Source organism: Lucilia cuprina, chromosome 4, assembly GCF_022045245.1.
Source record: "Lucilia cuprina isolate Lc7/37 chromosome 4, ASM2204524v1, whole genome shotgun sequence".
In the NCBI taxonomy this organism is placed as follows: Eukaryota; Metazoa; Arthropoda; class Insecta; order Diptera; family Calliphoridae; genus Lucilia; species Lucilia cuprina.
This window is the reverse complement of record NC_060952.1, coordinates 1,728,081-1,750,771: the sequence shown is the minus strand read 5'-3', so window position 1 is coordinate 1,750,771 and position 22,691 is coordinate 1,728,081. Positions and strand designations below refer to the sequence as shown.

The 22,691-nt window shown below is 26.8% G+C and overlaps 1 protein-coding gene across 2 annotated transcripts in view; it reads right to left on the bottom strand.

The window, feature by feature from the left end:
• LOC111690479 overlaps positions 1-22,691 on the bottom strand; it is a 150,217-nt gene that overhangs the window by 122,395 nt on the left and 5,131 nt on the right. For both annotated transcript variants that reach the window (XM_023452957.2, XM_046950100.1), the window contains one exon: positions 11,438-12,015. In XM_023452957.2, the coding sequence (XP_023308725.2) occupies positions 11,438-11,519 (82 nt within the window). In that variant the 5' untranslated portion in view covers positions 11,520-12,015. The remainder of the gene's footprint in view (positions 1-11,437; positions 12,016-22,691) is intronic.

Here is a 22,691-nt window from a genome sequence, read left to right as displayed (position 1 = left end):
TAAAATAAATTAAAAATGTTTTAATTGCAAAAAACTCTTTCGCTTGCTGCCATAAATAATTATAACAATTTTGGACATTAATTAAAAATACAACAAAAATTTTCCACTGACCGCACCATAATTGTTCACATTTATTACACTCATTTTGCGCAAAAATAACAAAAATAATATAAAAATAAGGATAATTAGTGCAACAAAGATGTTGTATTGGAAAAACACAGACATACACACACACAAACTCACAGAAACCAGCAACATCCTTTTACGATGCTTTCACCTCAGCGACCAACCAAAACAGCAAGCACAACATTTGCTATTTAGTTTAACAACAGTTTGTTTAGACACTAACAACATCCATAAAAAGTAGAAGAAGATTCATGAGACAAACGCTTTCCTCGGAGTAGTGAAAGGATTGTGCTGAATTTCCAAAAGCGAAAAAGACCATAAAACAATGAACAGAATCATTATTACAAAATAATTAAGGTAGAAATCCATTGTTTTAACTTGCTCTAGCTTAAAATACTTACGAGCATAATTTTCATTTCTATAAAAATAGCTGTTGTATTTTTTATCTTTTTCTTCTTCTTGTTCAAAATCCTGGCATAAATAAAAGCTTTTGAAATATATATGTACATTGTATAGGAAAGTATTAAACGTATTTGGAGTGAAAAATTTTATAGAGCAGGATTAAAAAAGTAAAAATGGGCAAAAATTATTTAAAAAATAAATTACCTTGTTTCTATTTCTTATTGTTGCCTGCTCACTTAATACCACCTTAAGCACAGGTTAAAGGCTTTTAGAACTAGAAAGGAAATATTGTTTTTATGTGAGTTGAATATAAATTTTGTGCCTTTAAAGTAACCCCTTTTATAGATTTTGTAATTTCTTTTTATGATCCAATTTTTAGGTCCTTTGTGCTTTTAAAACTTTATTGCACAATTTATAGAGATTTGTTTTTTAAGAAATGTATTAAAAAATAGAAAGAAAATAAACAGATTTTAATTGTCCAGCAAAAGAAGACTATGAATTATTTAAAGAGTTTCAAAAGTAATGACAATAATGAAAATAAGGTTTTATACCTTAAATGGAATTTATACAAAGGATTTTTATTACTAAAACACTAGATTCATTAACATTCACATTTTTAAAGTGAATACCTTTGATACTTCTTTGCTAATCATTTTATTTGTGACTTTATAATTCGAATTTCATGTATTTGATATTTAAATCCAAAGCTGATTTAGATGTGTTTTTAGTTCGCGCTTAAAATAGAATTTTTAACCCACTTTCCCTCATTAATTAAGCTAATTGAAAATAAATATAGTTTTTATGCAAAAGAAAATCTAAAACAAAAATAAAATAATTTCAAAGGTTCTTGTCATGCCAAAAATGTCTATCTTATCATTCACATTTGCAAGTATGTGTATTAGAAGGGCCTTAAAAATCAGGAGAAGAATTTAATTTCAAATATAAATTATCATGTTCAGCTCTTTAGTTGTGAGTTCTTGCAGACAGCAAAGTCGATTAGGTAAAGTATTTAATCAATATATTTGATCGACAAAAATATTTTCTAAAAGAAAATTCCATTAAACCCCGTTTATTTCAAATAACATGTAGGTAACATTTACAATAATATTTCCCGAAAGAAAATTTCACGGAAATCCTATAAAATATCAAAATTTGTGTTTCTAAATATGAAATTTTAGTTGAAAATATATAACATTTTTTTGTGAGCCTACCTCACGTACATACATACTTATTCATATGTGAACTAAATACATGTATTGAAATTTTTAAAATTGGAAGTAAAAAGTACACAAAAACTTTGGTTACGTTTTTTGTTTTTGTAAAAATGCAGCAGACTTTTTCATATAAAAACAAAAACCTACAAACTACATAAATACATATATACATATGTATGTACGCATATACTTACATAAATACATTTTTTTAAATTCATTGAAAAAAAAAGTTTTTGACTTCTTCAATTATTTTAAATCAATAGTAATGTAACGTAAATTGGCCACAAGCTGTATAAAAGCCAAAAACAAGAACAAAACCAACAGTATGTTTACCTTCATCATTCTCATCATTATTATTCGAACAATAAATCCTTGAAACTACTCTGCCAACAGTACAACAAAAATAGAAGAAAAAGACAATCAAATGGGAGTTAGGGCGAGGGGAGGAACAGCAATAAAAGCAGTTGCTGCATCAACTGCCTTAACAAAAAACTATATTGTTTGTAAATTAAACACAGATTTGTTGTTCTATAGAAAACTGTTTTTTTTTTTGGTAAAAATAACTTGGTTTTTAATAAAAAATATTAAAAAACTCTATAGTTTTTGTTGGCAACCATTCAGTCTGGGGTAAAGTAACAAACTTTGCTTACTTTATACTCAAAAAAAAACATCATGGTCAAAAGCCGAAACAGCTTTAGGAGATGAGAAAATTTTAGTAATTTTAAGAAAAAAAATTTCCAATGATTTTAATATTTCGTAAAGGTACTTCTAAAAATTTTAATTTTATTAAAAAACTCATTTAAATACACACTGGCTTTATGTGCTGCAACTGTAATAATTTATAACATTATATAAAAAATATATAAAACTATAACTATAATACAGCAAAAGCTTGAAAAATTTTAATAGATTAATGATTCATTCGACATGGGAAAAATTCAAAAGTTTTCTATAACTTCTTACATTAACATCCTGTCTAATCTTTACAAACCCTCAGTGGCAGACAACTAGAATTCGAAATTAACAATAAAATATTTGGAAAATCATTATTTTTCTTAATCGTCTTAATGAATTTTCAAATCAAGCCCATTTATTTATTTGTTTATTTATTTATATTCAAGAACATTCAAGCTTTCATTAAGAGGATAAAAACAAAAGTCCACTTAGAATAATAAAAATAAAAAACAAAAGAAAACTTTGAAAAACAGACACACACATACATTAACACAAAAATGTTTATACAACAACTGTATTAATTGGTTTTTCCTGTAATTCTATTCTTTCAATTACGTTGCGCAGCCATCTTTATCATCATTTCCTTCACGTTATTAAGAGGTTTTTTTTTGTTTGCAAAAATAATTTTATCGCTTCAACAGAAAAAGTCATTGATTAATTAATGATTGACTGAAAGAATGAATGAATGACAACTTAAAGGCAATAATAATAAAAAAAAACAAGGTAGGGCCCTAAATCATCCCTTCTTAATGTTAACCAAAGGCACTAGTATAAACTCCAGAAAATTTACAAATAAATTATAAAAAAAATGTTGCTGACAGTACGACAACTGCTTGTATACACTTAACAACAACTAACTAACTAACTGACTGACTGACAGAGGGTTGTTAAGTTCATCAATATTTACGATGGTCATTTAACATTTTTTTTCTTTTTACTTAATGTTATTTTTATAAAAGAATTCAATAGAATCAAAATTAAAACAACAATAAAAACAAAAACAAATAAGCATATTGAACCTGTTCTAACAGCCAGGCTAAAATGGTTATTTATTCAATTAGAACCGGGCAACAACCAGAACAAAACACAAATTATAACAACAACAACGACAATGAAACTAACTGTATAACAAAAAACAAACAAATATCAAAAACAATAATTAAAATAAAATGCAAATTGAAAAACAACAACAACAACGGTTAAAGCAAATGAATAAGAAACAAAAGCATAAAAGTTCATTAATTAGTTAAAATGGGAAAAATCATTCTCTCACTCTATATCTCCCACACAAACACACACATGCTCAGAGAAAATAAAGATGGCTCGTATTATAAGGACTCGTTTTTTAAAGAAAATTGTATGTTTCAAAGTCCAATTCGATTACTAAGTCAGTTCAGAATATTTCTTTAATATTTCAAATAATTAGGATCAATGATCCAACAAAACGAGAAAAGGTAAAACGAAATGCTTTAAAATCAGATTTCAAAGTATTTCGTTTTTTTCTTTTAGTTGGATAAATCGCATATTAATCGTATAAAACATTATAAATTTGATGTTTCATTTAGACGCTATTTTTTATATGTTAATTTTTTTTAATTATATATCCTCCGCAAAAGGGACTTGCCTAATATTCAAACACTAAAGGAGGAAAAAGTTTATTTGTGTATTAGCAAAAGATGAATTAGAAAAGGTCAGTCAAATGGAAAAACGATTTCTATTATTTGCTGTTTGTGTTAATGGCAGAATCAAAAGGAATTTTCTACCTAAAATCAATAATATCAATAAAAGGAAAACTACATACTAAATTATATGGAAATGAGAAAAATAAGATTATCTACCCTACACCATTCATAATACACCCATATACGTATGTTTCTACATAATTGTTATTTTAAACGGACAAAAAGTATTTTATTACAGGCAGATAACTAGGTATGTTAAATCTCAAAAACTTTTTACACATGAATAAAAGAAATATTGAATTGAAAATATCTCTCCCTCTCATACATAACAATTACTTATTCGAAAATATCCATCATATTTTATATTAAAATATAATTTATTTTCAAATACAAACATTTTTTGTCTTAACAACTTATAAACCTAAAGTTCTCCAAGACCGACTGTAACTTACTAACTTGTTATTTTTAACAGAAAAGTCGATTATATATACTTTTAAACATTTTTTTCATTCTAGTAAAACATCCGTATAATTTTATTATTATTTTAAGACTTGGCCTTTTATGTAACGTAAATAACTAAAAAAAAGAAAAATATAAAAATAAGAAATGAAATGCTTAACACAATATGGTTGCTGGGTAAGTTAGTTAATATAGATTCCTTTATACTTGCCATCATACATTCATTCAATTTTAACCATATTAAAACCCAATACACGTTTTAATACTCTGTACTTTTTCCCCCTATATCGCCTTTTGACCAGCTTTACAGCCCATCAAATCACATAACCAAGCACCTTTAACAGGAACAAGCAATGAAGGAAATGAATGAATAAGAAAAGAAATTTATTTTTATTTTATAAAATTCTATTTACAGTGGTAAAGGCAAAAAAGGTATAAAACTCAAAGTTTACTTAAGAGTGTTTGAACGTTTTCTATATTAAAACCACAATATTATTAACCAAATATGGGTTGTGTTGAAAAGCAGCTAAGAATCTACTTCCCTTTATATAAACATACATACATAGATATGTATACCTTTATATGCAGCTACAGTTTGTTACATTTTCAAACATACATACATATATAGGTACTTAAGTAAAAAAAAAGTATCTAAAGTATTAAAATGCATAAAAGCAGGAAAGGAAATTTTAAACGTTAAGCACCGACAACATGTTGCACATTTTTAATTTTCCCTCCAGTTACGAAACATGAAAGAGCAAAAAAAGAAAAATAACAAGAAGTTGTTAAAGAAATAAGATTCAACTAAACAAAACAGTCATAGCGTAACTTATTTATACGCAAAAAATAAAAATAATCTAAATACGAATGCAGACACTGAAACAAAACACAATAGATGAAGGAAACTCAAGACCAGAAGTACAAAAACTAAAAAAAAATCTACAGAACCTGTCATAAAATAAAGAAAGAGCATGAAGTCTTAAACCGTTTTTTAAGAAAAATTTATAGCAGCATTAATCAGTAAATATATTTTAAAAGTGTCTGCTATCTTTTTTATTTATTAACCATTTGAGAACCACTGCTATAAAAGCTATATTAAGAATAAAGTGATTTTTAATAATATTATAAAAATACAATTTTTCTCCTTCATCTACCACTGCGTGAAACATTCTAGTTATACTATTACGATTTTTATATCCAACTCATAACCATCATAAAAATATGATTAATCGTGTGTTACTCTATATATACGTTAAAAATGGACAAACATACATACACACGTATATTTAAACATACATGAGGATATAACATAATACTTACATATTTATACATATATAGTACAAGTATACGTCAGGTTATTTATCCATCCATTATATAGTTTCACATTCTTATATTAAGGTTGTTTTTTTTAAATTTGGAGATTTTAAAAACTATTATTTTTTTGGAAACTTTATATAAAAACATTTTGGAATTAAGCAAGGACAGAAACTAGTGACTATCTATCTATCTATCTATCTATCTATCTATCTATCTATCTATCTATCTATGTAACTAACTATCTATCTATCTATCTATCTATCTATCTATCTATCTATCTATCTATCTATCTATCTATCTATCTATCTATCTATCTAAGTATCCAGTTAAAGTATCTAGTTAAGGCAAATCTATAAACTCGTTTAAATTAAAATAATTCCCTAATACGTAAATATATAAGTATGTATATACATTTATATGTAAATATGTACGTATATAACTAAAACATTCAATAATGTTCGTAAGTCTTGTGCTTGCAACCCACACACAATTTTTCTTTAAACGGGTATCGAAATATCCATCTACACATTGTGTTAATGTACGCGATGTAAATATGGATGGTATGTATTTTGGTGGTAATATGAATAAATTATTTGCAATTTAAATTATTATTATGAAATGCGTTAAAGTTCTTACCATACGGTGCTGCACTTACAAACTCACTCCATAAGCCAAACAGCCAACTACCCAATCGACGAATAACAACATACATAAGTGAGTTAGAAGACTCTTGTCTGAATTGCTATTTTTGTGGTTTTCTTTTAGCGTTTAACGCTTAACGTTTAACTTGACTCTTAAGAATTGTTGTAATAAAATAACAAAGTTACAAGACTTTTTTTACATATCCCGTCAGCCAGTCAGTTAGTCAGTATTCATATAAAAAGTTTTTACTTTTATCGAAAGAAAAATAATGACGGTGAGTTTTTAAAGGTTAATGACTTTTTAGCTAAGGAAGCATTATCATCTTTGCTATATATGGTTGTATGAAATGAAAACATTATTAATAAATGATTAATAAGTATTTATTATGTGTATATGTGTAAGAAGGTTGGTTAGATGGTCGTTAAACTGACTAACTGATGGATTTATTTTGACAAATGTTCAAACCTGACGCAGAAAAGTACAATGTTTATAAATAAATAATTAAATTGTTGTAAAAAGTAAACAAAAACCAAATAAATATTTTATATGGAGCTGTAATTCCTTTTACAAATACTTCCGGGTTGTTTTTGTTTTAAATTACAAAACATGCTTTTGGGGGGTTTTCTTCTCTTACCAGCAGACTTAATATACATAAATTATCTGCAAGTATGTACGTATTTAGGTGCTTAATATAAATTGTAAAGTATCCATCCCTAAACAAACTCATAATTGGGACTTCATTTCGAGTTTAACTTAAATGGAAATTAATAATTTGTTGCTTTTGGCTAAATTACCCTGGAGTCATGTAATAATGAATGAATGGCAACTTATTAGCTTGACAGCTAATAACAAGCAAAATTCCCCATACTTCCATAAGTACACACATACATACACTTATTTACGCCCCCAAGAAATTAATAAGTTAAAGATGTTCAAATATGCATTTTGAAATTTAGAACTTTTTCAATTTCGTACAGAACGTTAACAACAGAATTACAAAATAATGAATAGTATTCCAAGTTTAAATAAAATTCAAAAAGAAAAAATAAAACAAGATAAATTGTTTTGGCGCCTAAACAAAAACACAGCCAGCAGAACTGAACAGAATAGAAAAGCAGCAACCAAGCAGAATAGAATGTAAATTGAATTAAGTAAAATGACAATGACAAAATGAAACAACAAACAAACAAAACAAACGTCAGCAACTTAAAGCCGGGACAAATGACAGTACTTTCCTTGCTCTTGTACTTGTTTTTTAAGTATTTACATCCATACAATTATACATATTTACTTACACAGACACAATCACAACCTCAACTCAAACCTTTGACAATAGAATTGAGAGAGAGAAGAAAAACCTTGATGTTGTAAAACAATATAAATGTTTCTTCTATATTCATATTGTAAAATTTTAAACAAGAACAACAACAAAATGCAGGAATGAACAAAAGAATTCTTCTTTTGAAGGTTTATATGAATTTTAATATTATATTAGGGAGGACTTTTGCAATAACATTTTTAATTTAATGAGAAATAATTTATATATAAACATTTTGGATATAAAACAACTTGGATTGTGCGATTTGTAATTTCAGATTTTTAAATTAGGACCACACTAATACATATTTGTTTTTATTATTATATTACAGAGCAAGTGTAAAAATGTCTACGTAAAACAGCATGATAATGAATTTTAGCTTAAAACAGCAAAACAACAACAAAAATATTTAAAAGAATAGCTACAAGTACGAAGAACAACATTCAAAATGCAAATCAATAATACTTGACACTGAAAAATGCTTCTAAATAAAAATACTTAACACAAGTAGAGCGAGAACAAAAACAGACAAAAATTATAATATTTTTCCTTTTGAAAACTAACTGACGACACTTGAATGATTATTTTTCATTTCGAAATTTCAATGCGGATTATTGATTTTTATTTTGTAAAATGACATTTATTAAAAGCTACCGCCGCTTAAGTTAAGGTGTTGATAAAATAATTATGCAACATAGAGTATGTTGAAACAAAATTGTTTCTTAACTAAAACTCTCACCCTCTCACTCCCTGACTTAATACTTAATTAATCATACGTTTAATACATATAATTTAATTTTCAGCTGCATGTCATTATATTGAAGTATTTCTTAAATAAAATTAAATAAATTTCAATTTAAGTTGTATTTTACATTTAATCCTATTTTGTGTGTTTAACGTAATTAAGCAAAAGACCATTAATTATAAATTTCATTGCATATTTATGAGACCATGGCAACAAGGAAAAAGTACACAACTTTCAATTTTATTTACCTTTAAATGAAAATATTTTAATGTTTTTAATATCAAGCAGTTATTTATAATATAATTTAAATAATCCCGGAAAACTATACACACATATATACATATCGTCATCTTAATATAAAATAGATGCATCTAACATTTGCTTTTCAAGAGTTGGAGTAATTTTTCATTTTCTAATATAACTCTAAGATGGTTTAATATTTTTTTTATTAAATTAAATCTTTTCCTTCATATAAACCATTGGTTGTTAATAAAATTGCTTTACGAAAAATAATTTAAATGTATTTTCACATTAATCATACAATTAGCAAATGCAAACAAATCTCTGTTTAGTCAACAAAACTTTCGAAGTTTTACAGTTTTAAAAAATTATTTATTGTGTGAAAAATTATTTAAGCCTGTTTTCAATGCAAACAACATTTGTTATATTTAACTTTAAATTTATTTACTAACAAAAAATACCGTTAAAATGTTTATTTAAACAACTATCAGCCATTGAATTCTTATAACTATTTGTTGAATTTAATGTATAAACAAAACTAAAAAAAAACAATGGCTGACGCTAACAGGAAATTAACACTTCTGGCTGCCATATTTCGATTTTTGTTTTATGTCTTTGTGTATGTGTGTATTTTTCCCGAATAACTGTCAATAAATAATGCAAGGACTACAGCAGCAGCGAAAAAAATATACAAATTTAAATTTATTTTTGTTGTTTTTTACATTTACTTAGTTTATAAAATAAATAAAAAATTCTTGCTTGTTTTATTTTCATTGAATTGTAGAAAACTGTAATTTATTTTTTAAATTATACACAACAAATATGAAGTTTTAAATTTTAGTTTTTATTGCTTTTAACTTCTCGCCGAAAAAATACAAAAACAATCAACATGAATAACTGAAATTTTTGCAATAAAACATGTCAAAGTCAGATTTTGTTTATAAATTAAAACAAGTAGGAAAGTATAGTCAGGCATGGTCGACAATATGATACCATTAAAAATGACAAAAAAGTGATTTTCTAAATTTTGGTACTGGAATTTAACGTCTACTTTAAAGATATTTATATAGAAATTAATCGTTTTATTAGCGTTTATAAGTTAATTTCGACCTTCAAGTCGTTTTTTGAAGAGGAGTTTGTATTAGGGCTAGGGTTAAATGAAGCCCGATCAGTACAAAAATCGGCAGTGTCGTTTAAACATCTATAAGTCTAAGTTTTGTTAATTTTTGTTGACATATAGAACATTTAATATAATTATGAGGCTAAAATTCCTATTCGGGCTAGGCAAAATAATCAAAAATATTTTGAGCCACCCTAATAAGCATCAAAAATATAAAATTTACAGTGCATTATATAAGTTTAAATACAAACTTTTTTTAAATTTTAATTAAGTCAAATAAAATTAATGCACCGATTTCAACCATTATCCTCAGTCCAAATTAAAAGAAAAAATTACTGGAAAAATTTTTATTTATTTAAGAATTTCAAAATAATAGAGGTTAAAATTCAATTTATATTAGCAACTGAATAAAAACCGAAATCTATTGTCCGAAAACTTCTAACACAAACTGTAACTAAAGTACATATATTCAGCTGAAAATGTTATATTTTGTATCTATAGATACAATAATATCACAGCAATACTTAACAATTAGCAAATGTCAGCTAATACTAATAACAACTATAAAAATGAAATAAATACAAACAAAATCACACAGATACAGTGAGAAAAATAAGAACAACACAAATAATAAAAAATAACAAGTTTATTTCATTGTTGGAAGATTACTTTTTTTGAATTTTTTGTATTTTTAAGCAATACATATAAAATGAATTAAATATTTATTTATTTGTTGTTATTATATGGATTTTTTATATACATATTTATTTTTGGTAAAGTCACTTTCATTGTTTGCCATTTAGAGATTTTTTGTTTGTCCATGTTTGGGAGGGCGGCGAGACTGTTTGGTGAGCATTACGCATTACAAAAAACCGTTATTATTGTTATTGTTGTAATTGTTATTGTTAACAACAATATATTTTGAAAAAAACAGAATTGAAAAATAGCTTTTGTTTCATTTTTCAATGACAGCGTTTAACTAAAATTTTTTTGCCGGTGTTGATGCTTTGCTTTAATAATTTTCTCTAATATCAACAATAATAAAAAATAAATTTACAAAAAAATCTTATTTTATTGCTATTGCTAAATAAACAAAATTTTATAAATAATTTGATTTCATACCACACACTTATGGTCAAAACCACTTATTCCACAAAGTATGACTGAAAACAGCACCAAAAAACAAACAAAAATAACTAAATAAGAGAAAAAGCCGGTTTAATTTAAAATAAAATTTTTGTATTAGGAAAACTGTGTAAAAGCAGAAAACAAAAACGTAAAACAATTTAACATTGATCTCTTTTTATAAATTGTCTTTTCATCAATATCTTGTTGCATTGATAACAAAATTAAGAAAATATGTAAAAGAAATTTAAATTGAAACTGAAATTAAATTTGAAATAATTTCAATACTTGTGTATGGGTGATTGTACTTACCGGGCAACTTGAGTGGCGTTGGACTGGCCATATACTCTTTGTGAGCCATAAGCAGCACTATGGCCACAATAATCCAATTCATATTGTTGGCTAAATTATTTCGTTTTGGCTCGTTTCGTTACGTTTCTGTTTAATAAATATTTTTTTTATTTTTATTCAACGTTGCTGTTGTTGCCTCTGTAACGTTTTGTAAAATAAACCATAAACTTGTTTTATTTTTTTTATTTGTTGAAATTTTTCACACTTCTCTTTTTGTAATTTTCAACTTCGCTTGACTTGACTATTGACATTTTATGATTGAAATTTTTATCTTCTTTTTTGCTTTTTACACTTACAAAACAATTTAATTTTTTTATGGCAATTTTAGTTGAGTTGTTGGTCTAAAGGCCAACATATTAATAGATTTTCATTATTTTCTCCTCTCCTGCTCTTACTTTATTTAAACTTGGTTGAATATTATTAGTATTTTTTAACTTGTTTTTTCTTTTTAATTGTTTGTATAATTTTGATTTGATTTCATTATATTAAGATTTAATATAGATTCGTAGGTGTAAAATTGACATTCACACATAAAAAATCTGCAAAGAGAGTTAAGAAAAAAGTGGAATTAATTAGTTTTTAAATACATATGCTGATAATATTATAATTAATTTAATTATTATAAAAAACTGGATTTATAACAGCTTTAAAATCACTAGAAATACAGTGGGTTGAACGCATGTTTTAATAGGAAGAATTTGACTATAGACTAGACTATAGACTACACTATAAACTAGACTATGGACTAGACTATAGACTAGACTATAGACTAGACTATAGACTAGACTATAGACTAGACTATAGACTAGACTATATACTAAACTATAGACTAGACTATAGACTAGACTATACTAGACTATAGACTAGACTATAGACTGGACTATAGACTAGACTATAGACTAGACTATAGACTAGACTATAGTCTAGACTATAGACTAGACTATAAACTAAATTATAGAGTAGACTATATAGACAATTGATGGTTATATTATATATCCTAGAAATTAATTCCCAATTTTTTTCTTTGTTTGAGGTGGCAGTACGATTATTACTAAAATACTTCTTATTTTTAATTACACCTGTATTTTTTTTATAAATTAAAGGAAGTAGTTGAACAAAATTTCTGTGGGAAATATTCTGTACAATTCATACTCATAGGTTGTCTTTGTTTAAAATTGTGCAGTGGCTTGTGGTTAAGAACTTTTAACAAAACTAATTAAAATGCATCAAACGTTTTCTATCAAACAGCCAGCAATTTCCTTATTAATTGTATAAACTTGTTATTTCAATTTATCATTTCAACGTCTTGTACTGTCATAATAATAAAATTATCATAAAAATGTACATTTCTATGTACAATGTACAGAGTACATACAAACATATTTAAGTAAAAATATAGAAATTTATAAAAATACCCTGCAGTTCATAAGCTTTTTAAATTTGACATTGATTTTGTAGCAACTACTTCTGAAAGTGCTATAGTTTGTCGTGAGTTTCGCACCAGAGACCACAATAAGACCTTAAGTGACCCACGTATATTTTTTTCGGATCTGATTAGATCTTTCTTTCAAACTACCCTTAAAACTGCAGGGTTTAACTCTCTTTATGCTTAATGGTATTGCATGGGGTTTTATTTTCAATTTCTATATTCATTGTTATATAATATTTTAATATTAATAATAATATTCTTTAGTTTTCCTCTTCTACACTTTTCTTCATCTATTTTTTCATAACTGTAATTTTGTTATTAACCTTAGTGCTGTGCTATTGTTGCTATTCGTTTTCCTTTTTTTTAGTACTTTTGCTTTGCATTTTAACTGACAATTACCCAAAGTCTGATTATAGAATATTTAACTAAATAATGACTTAAGAGATGTATGTATGTGTATAAGAGGGAAAAGACTTTAAGCTTAAACTAAATCCAATGTTGAATAGTATCAAAATAATAGAGAGACAAACTGACAGATGGACAGATATGGTTTAAAAGAAAAATAACCATTTATTTGTATATACACATAAGAAAATTTATTAATATTTTACTGTAGGGAGTGCTAAAATGTATTAAAATCCGTTTTGCTAATATCCCAGCAAAAACTCGTTATTGTATTTGACTTGCATAACCACTTTCTTTTGAACGCAAGTTTTTGGAGGGATTATATTGCTGATTTTTTGAGTTATAAGGCGATTAGGATCAAAATAAATTATATATATTTTCTTTAACATAATACCATTTGGTATTACTTAACCAAAATTTTTCTTTTCGAAAATTAAAAAAAAATATTCTTTCTCTTTATAAAAAAAACAAGTTTTATTACTTGTAACCACAATTTAATTAATGAACAAAACACCACAAAATTATTAATGACCAAAACTTTACATTTATGTAACCCTTTTCTGTTTAATATCTTCTGCCATTAAGACTGCTACAATATTTCACCTGACTGTATCTATAGGAGTATGAAATACATTTATTATATTTATTTGCAAATTATTCTACCTTTTCATATGCATGAATATCTATCTATCTGTCTGTCCAATTATATCCATGTGAAAATGTATTTGTATTATATTTGACTTTGCATAGGAGTGTTTGTGTGTTTGAATGAGTATTTATTTGTTTTGTTGTGGCATGAATGAATTATGAATGTGGCAATTGTTGTAGTTTTATGTTTTATATAATTCTCTGGTCCCTTGTGTCATAATGCTACAACAACAACCAGAAAAAAACAAAAATAAAATAAAATTTTGTTTATATTGTTCCACCTTTTTTGTTTTCTACTATTTCGGTCTTTCATCTGGTTTATGTCCTGTATATTGCTCTAATATGTTTATAGCAGCGGTGGGCAATAGACAATGTATAATTTTTATACATATGTAAGTATGTATGTATGTGTAAAGCAGAATTTCTAATGCTTAAAAAGAACGGATTTGGTTCTTTACCGTTCTTTAAAATTAGACCTAACTTCTAATGATCTTATGCGAATAAAGCTTTTAGTTATAATATTATTTAATTAAGTGCCCATAGCTGGTTGTTGTTTATATTTGTGCCTGACTAAATAAATTGTTTTGTAATGACAGACGGTATTTTACTACTCCATACATTAGTTGATGGGTTTTGTAAGATTGTTGTTTTTTTCTTTACTCTATTTATTGCTGTTATTTTACAATGTTTAAATTTTCTACAAAAAGTGACAAAAATTGTTATAATATGGTTTTAATGTTGTCGCTGTCATGCTTCTTGTTGCTGATGTTTATTATTTGTTCCTTTTTAATGACAAACAACAGGAATCAAAACGTTATAATGCCTTAACTAAGTTGTAAACCTAAAATACATAGAAATAATGTTTTCCTTTGGTCTTTTACATCCGTCCTACATTGTTTGCGTATTTATTTCCATTTGGGAGCGTTTGAAGAATGATGAATACATTTTCCTATGCCGAAAAATATCGAGTTTCTCGAAAAAAAATTTATGGAATATAATTACGAAAAAACACAGAAACAAGCACTTAAGTAAATGCAAATCTTCAATATCCGTTCAAACGTTTGCTGTTTAAAACAACAATAGTCTCATATGCGATTTTGTTTAAATTAGATTGTCAGTCTATGAGTGTAGAAAAGATACGAACAATAACAAAATCAAGTTAAGAAAATTTCAAGGAAAATTCATAACTAAAAACATTATACACTGGTAATGTAAAGAGTGGTGTAAAACTTTATATTGTACCATGTAATACATGCAAATATATTTATTTTTATTTCTATGTTTGTATGTATATTTATACCCTACACCACTATTGTGGGGACGGTATAATGCATCTGTGCTTATGTTTGTAACACCCAAAAATATTGATCCTACACCCTCCTTAAAGTATAAGAATCACTTCTAAGTCAATAAGGCTATGACCGTCTGTGTGCCCACGTAAAACGCTACAGATAGCAATATTGCAGATAATTTGATGAAGTTTGGCACATACTATTCTATTGACCCAAGGACGAAGCCTATTGAAAATGGTTAAAATCAGTACATGATTAATAATACATAATCATGTTAAATATTCTTATACCACTTCAAAAATCGGCTTAACTTAGTTTTATATATGTAAGCCGTAATGATACTGCTGATTTTCGTAGCGATCGGGTCATATTTGATTTTATATATAAAAACCCCTAATATCATGATTATATTCTGCATAAATAACTAATGTAGGCGTAAATCCCTCCCCTACCAAAATTTATATGGAAAGGACCATATTAACCCCCATATAACCCTCAATTAAAAATTCCTTTTTAGTCAAATTAAAATTGAATTAAATATTTCATTAATAAAAAAAGAATAAAAAGTTTTACATAATCACTGGTGTAGGGTAGTAAGTGACGACCATGACCGACTATAACTTCTTACTTGTTTTTATTATATTATTGTTGTTTCTTCTGTCAGCTACTGTTTATTTTTTCAAAATTAGCAAATTACGATGAATGAGGGAAAAAGTTAACAACGGCAGCAACAGCTAAAAGAAATAATTGTGATAAAGTTACAAATTCGCAGCAATTAATTAATTAATTACTACACCAAAAACAGAAACAACAAGTTCATATTTATGTATAAATATGTATGTACCCAGCAGTTCATGGTACTAGTGTCAAAAATATTTTGACAAATAAACTTATTAAATTACTTACTAGATATTTGGTCAATGTTTTCAAATTTATTAAATTTAGGTTTATAGTTACTATTATTGCCTATAATACTACAGGGTCATTTGATCCAGAGCAACTAATACCACTGCAATGTTTATTTATAACAATGACAGAAGCACTTAATTAGGAGAAGATACTTAAACCAACACAACAACAATATAATCATCTTGAATGGAGGACTTAACAAACATTTAGATACATTATTTCTGTTTGTACAAATTACTCATTAGAATAAAAAAATTATATACTTCGTTTAACAAATCTGTAACATTATTGCATATGAGAATATGTATAAGTATATATAAAGTATGTAGGCTTTTAAATCAAAATATTAATTAATTTTTTTAGGATTCCTTAGGATGTTAATTTAGCAAAATTGTAAGTGAGATAACTGAAACCACTAGTTTGAAAAATCCACTTTTAACTGCAGGTGAATATTTTGTTAATAAACTTAGCTCAATGGGAAAGCACTTTTTTTGTAAATAATTCTCTTTATATTCGCACATATGTTACTATATGTACCAGAGTTGGCAACTTGGTACAACTCTACTTTTTTAGAATTTGATCTTAAAAGGTAAAATGGTACACCAATGACTCGTTTCTTACTAGGTTTCGGAAAAGGATATTGAAAAAATCCTAGAAGGGATTATTACTAGACAACGTTTAACAAAGAGAGTACCTTTTAGTATGTTTATATATATAGACTTATCTATAGACTAGACAATAATTTAATCTATAGACTAGTCTATTATTTAGTTTATAGACTATTCTATCATATAGTCCAAAAAGAGACAATTCTGTAGTCTAAGAACTATTAAGTATATAAGTATAGTCTAATGACTAATCTCGAAAATTTCATTTGCCATCCCCGATATGTATGTATGCTATTTTTGTACTGAATAAACGTTTGACTTACTTCTATTAGCACTCTCTCTTCTTTGTTATCTTTCTCTCTGATTGACTCACTTATTCTTTTAGTGACATAAAGCACTTCTACTCAAATTCTACAAATGAAATAAAAACAAGTAAGAGTTCTATATTCGGCTGTGCCGAATCTTATATACCCTTCACCATGATGTGTTTAAAGCCTTTTGTACCTTTTAAAGAACGAAAAAGTACCAAAAAGTCCCCATCTATGGGTCCTCAGTTAATCCGGGCCATACAAACTTAATTACATGTTCCTAGGTTCAATATTGTAGAAATTGTAAAAAGTACCTTTTGAAGAACGAAAAAGTACCAAGAAGTCCCATTTTACTGGTTCTCACTTAATCCGGGATATACGAACTTAATAACATGTTTCTAAGTTCAATATTATAGAAATTTCAAAAAGTACCTTTTGAAGAATGAAAAAGTACCAAAAAGTACCCTTTCATGGGTCCTCACTTAATCCTGGCCATACATACTTAATTACATGTTTCTAGGTTTAATATCGTAGAAATTGCAAAAAGTACCTTTTGAAAAACGAAAAAGTACCAAAAAGTCCCCTTTTATGGGTCCTTACTTAATCTGGGCCATACATACATAATTACATGTTTCTAGGTTTAATATCGTAGAAATTGCAAAAAGTACCTTTTGAAAAACGAAAAAGTACCAAAAAGTCCCCTTGTATGGGTCCTCACTTAATCCGGGCCATACATACTTAATTACATGTTTCTAGGTTCAATATTGTAGAAATTGCAAAAAGTACCTTTTGAAGAACTAAAAAGTACCAAAAAGTCCCCTTTTATGGGTCCTCACTTAATCCGGGCCATACATACTTAATTACATGTTTCTAGGTTCAATATTGTAGAAATTGCAAAAAGTACCTTTTGAACAACGAAAAAATACCAAAAAGTCCCCTTTTATGGGTCCTCACTTAATTCGGGCCATACATACTTAATTACATGTTTCTAGGTTCAATATTGTAGAAATTGCAAAAAGTACCTTTTGAAAAACGAAAAAGTACCAAAAAGTCCCCTTGTATGGGTCCTCACTTTATCCGGGCCATACATACTTAATTACATGTTTCTAGGTTCAATATTGTAGAAATTGCAAAAAGTACCTTTTGAAGAACGAAAAAGTACCAAAAAGTCCCCTTTTATGGGTCCTCACTTAATCCGGGCCATACATACTTAATTAAATGTTTGTAGGTTTAATAATGTAGAAATTGCAAAAAGTACCTTTTGAACAACGAAAAAGTCCCCTTTTATGGGTCCTCACTTAATCCGGGCCATACATACTTAATTACATGTTTCTAGGTTCAATATTGTAGAAATTGCAAAAAGTACCTTTTGAAAAACGAAAAAGTACCAAAAACTCCCCTTGTTTGGGTCCTCACTTAATCCGGGCCATGCATACTTAATTTCATGTTTCTAGGTTCAATATTATAGAAATTTCAAAAAATACCTTTTAAAGAACGAAAAAGTACCAGAAAGTCCCCTTTTATAGGTTCTCACTTAATCCAGGCTCTACATACTTAATTTCATATTTCTAGCCAATAACAAAACATTAGTGCTGCTCTCGCTCTGCTACTCTTGCTCTGCTGCTCTTGCTCTGCTTTGCTTTTATAAACAAATTACAATAACAATATTTGCCGTATTGTTATGTATTTTGTTCTTTGCAGTTTCTGTCTGAGCATGAATAAAAAATCTAAATTTTATATGAAATTTTCAGAGGTTGTCTCGGTTTTTTGCTCATATCTCCGTTATTTATGGACCGATTTTGCTGATTTTAAATAGCGTTCTTGCCGGTCGTATGTCTGATAGAATTATGGAAGATTCGGATCTCGCAGATATCTGGGGTCTTCTAAAAACTGATTTCAACAAACATACAGACAGACAGACAGACAGACAGACAGACAGACGGACAGACAGACAGACAGACAGACATGGCTTAATCATCTCCGCTACCTATAAGGATCCAGAATATATATACTTTATAGGGTCGGAAAATTATATTATAGAAATTACAAACGGAATGACAAACTTATATATACCCTTCTCACGAAGGTGAAGGGTATAATAACCAGAAGGATTTTTTTTGTAAGGAAGTACAAACCAAATAAATAAAATCAATGAAAGAATCCTAATTTTATGATTCGATTCTAAAATTTGACAAAAATTACAGTTTCTAGATTAGTTTTAGATTATTACGATACAAGTAAAATCAATTCTACACAATTCTATTCTAATAACTTTCGTTTAAAAATTTCAAACTTACAACATCGCTCTATCGAGCGCTATTAACCAAAACCCTGCAACTACTTTTCACAAATTTGTTACAACACATGTGTACTCTACTTATTTCAAGTGCACCACTGACTTACAGATATCACCCATGTTTCCTCATATGATTTGCTTCTTTTTTTACGAAATTCCAAATAAACAACAGACATTTATTTATTGTGTACCTTACAGATACCCACATCTTATACTTTTTATTATTTTGCTACAATAGCACAAAGGCATAAGAGTGTGAGTGTGTGTGTGCAAGCGTCAAACATTCACAAAAACAACGACTCATACACAAAACAATTGTTGTGATGGTAATGTTGCTGTGTTGATGATGAAAACTCAACACAAAACATAATCCCCAAGAAAAGCAACAACTAAGACTACTGTTTATTTGCTTGTTAATTTTGTATTTCTCTTGCTCTGAAGAATAAGCCCACTCCAATATGAAATTCTCTTAAGCAAGTTTTAGTTTAAGAGAACATTCACTCACTCTTGATTAAATAATTTGTTAAAAACTTAATTTTCAAATTTTCCTTAAACGAAACAACAATTGGCAAAAAACATAAACCAGCTGTTTTTCTTCTACTCTAAAAAGAAACCAGTTTTATAGAATCTTAATAATGAAAAAAAAACTATAAAAACAACATTAGCTATTGTTGAAAAGACCAACAAACATGAAAACTATTCTTCAAAAGCAAAAAACATGCGCAGTCTATAAGAAGAAGTAAAAAAAATAAATTTAGAAATCAAAAGAAACGTAGAAAAACTTAATAATAAAACTGGTTAAGAATGAGTAAGTAGTACATATACGCGAGTATTTATTGTTTAAAAATAAAATAATTACACGAAAAGAAAACATAAAAAACATTATCTCAAATTACAGACATAAAAACTACAAATTAATAATTAATAGAAAGATACAATAAAACAAACATTAATTAACATTTGAAAAACAATAAAACTTTTGATTTTATTATAATTATTTTTACTGATCTATTTGCACTTTGTTGAGAAAACTTTATGCAATAAATGATTTGGAAATTATTATTTAATCATTCAATAATAAGTATAAAGTTCATTTATTGTTACCAGGAGGACTACTTGGGAGCTTCTTAAATATCGCTCTGTAGAGTGTAAATTGTTTTAACTAAAAAATGCAACAAATATTACGATTGTTAAAAAAATAGTATGGAGTTATAAATACCCAGCAAAAACCTGGTAATGGGTTGTTCTTCCATAACCCTATACTTTTCAATGACTATTTACTTGCCTTCTGCATTACTTTGAAGTACTCGAGTAATGACTTTCATTTAATCTCTGTCATTTTGTTTGCACATTTTATTTAATTTCGTGTTAAGGTGTTTTTAAACTTTGTATCTGAAAACCATTATTTGACGCGCTAAGCAGTTGTGCAGTGAGTAAATCATTTAAATCCCAAACCGAAGTCCATGGTTCGTATTCCCACAGACTACTTTGTATTATTAAAAGCAAAACAACATACTCAACAACTTCTTTGTAAGCAAAATATACTTCTTTAACTCCCTATTTGTAAGCGAGTGTAGAAGTACTCCAATGACATCACCGTGTTAAAATAATAAGTTAAAATGCTAAAGAAGAAGTAGGGAAAAGAGGTTTTATTAGCATTTTAACTCATTATTTTTCAATTAGCATTTTAACTCATTACTTTTCAATAAATGTTTTTCCTGGTGTGTTTGATAACTTTTTTTCTTTATAGAAAATTTTTTTCATAATTTTTTTTTTATATTCTTTTTATTTTTTAAAATTTTTTAAAAAATTTTTATAGAAATTTTTGGATATATTGTCTTTTCATAAAAAAAATTTAAAAATGTCTTTATGTAGATAATTTTCTATATAATTAAATTTTGTATAGAATGTTTGAAAAACAGTTTTTCATACATGATAAATTTATTATTCAAAAATTTCATAAAAATTTGTATATATTTTTTAAATTTAAGGTAAATATTAATGGATAAATGTTATAATTCTTATATTTAAATTTCATAAGCATCGATACCAAATAAAAATTTAATCCCCAATTTGTATGTATTTTGCCATTTTACTATACATTCTTACTTATCTAAATATTTGATATAAGTTTTGGGTTTTAAGTCCAAATCAATTTATTAATTGATTATTTAAGAACGTTAAAACTTATTTGATTTGAAAAATGTATTGTATTTGAAAAAAAAGAAAGAATAAAAAACAATTTGTTTTGTTAAAAATCTTTTGTATGAAAAAAAAATTAATTAATTCATAAATGTATGCAAATAATAAGAACATTGTATTGCCAAATATAAAAATAAAACAATAAACTTTCTATTTATAAAACTTTAAAATTTTTAAATATTCCCTAATAAAATTTAAACAAAATGTTTTTTTTAACAGTCTAAAAAATAAATTTATGCATAATTTACTTTTTTATTTTGTATTTTTGGTTGTTAGTGTTTATATATAAAAAGAAAACAAAAAACAAATTATCAATTCAAAAGTTGACTCAGATAAAAATGTAAATTTACATTTTAGAAAACAAATCTTTGGCAATTAATTTTAAAAAATTGTATAAAGAAAACCACAGAGATAAATATAAATAAAAGAAGAATTATAAAAGTAAACCGTAATCGTATATTATGTTAGAAACGGAAACGAAAGTATGACTTAAACCAAAAATAATAGGTGTGAGAATAAGTTTACGATTCGAAAAAGAAAACTAAATTTCAAATTGAACAACTTCTTGAAGTATCGTAAGGATTGTCATAACTCAAATTTGGTATCCACATGATGCATCCTAACAACTATTAAAAAAAACTAAACTGCTTTTCTTAACCAAAAAATAACTGACATAGTTTGAACTTTAGATTTGAAAGCAATAAAGTTAAACAAATATTTTATTGATATATTAGTTTAGTTGTCGATAATAATAACTGAGATTCTCACTTTCAGTTAAATAAAGAAGATTTATGAAAAAAATATAATACGAACAAATACACACAATAAAACTAATAGAATCTCATCGATGTTAAAGCAAATATTAGATACAAATGCACGCACTATTCATCTCAATATATACAAAGTCTCACTCACCCTGCACAAATAAATATTAAATCGAACAGACGTTTAAAGGAATTAAAAGAATGTTTGTTTAAAAGCAAATTTTTTCAAAAAATGATCGCTATAAGTGCAATTTATTTTAATTGGAAATATATTACTTTAGAGTTATTTTTATGTTTATTGATGAATGAATTGATTATTTAAACATCAATTATTTATTTTAGTGGTCGGTGGGT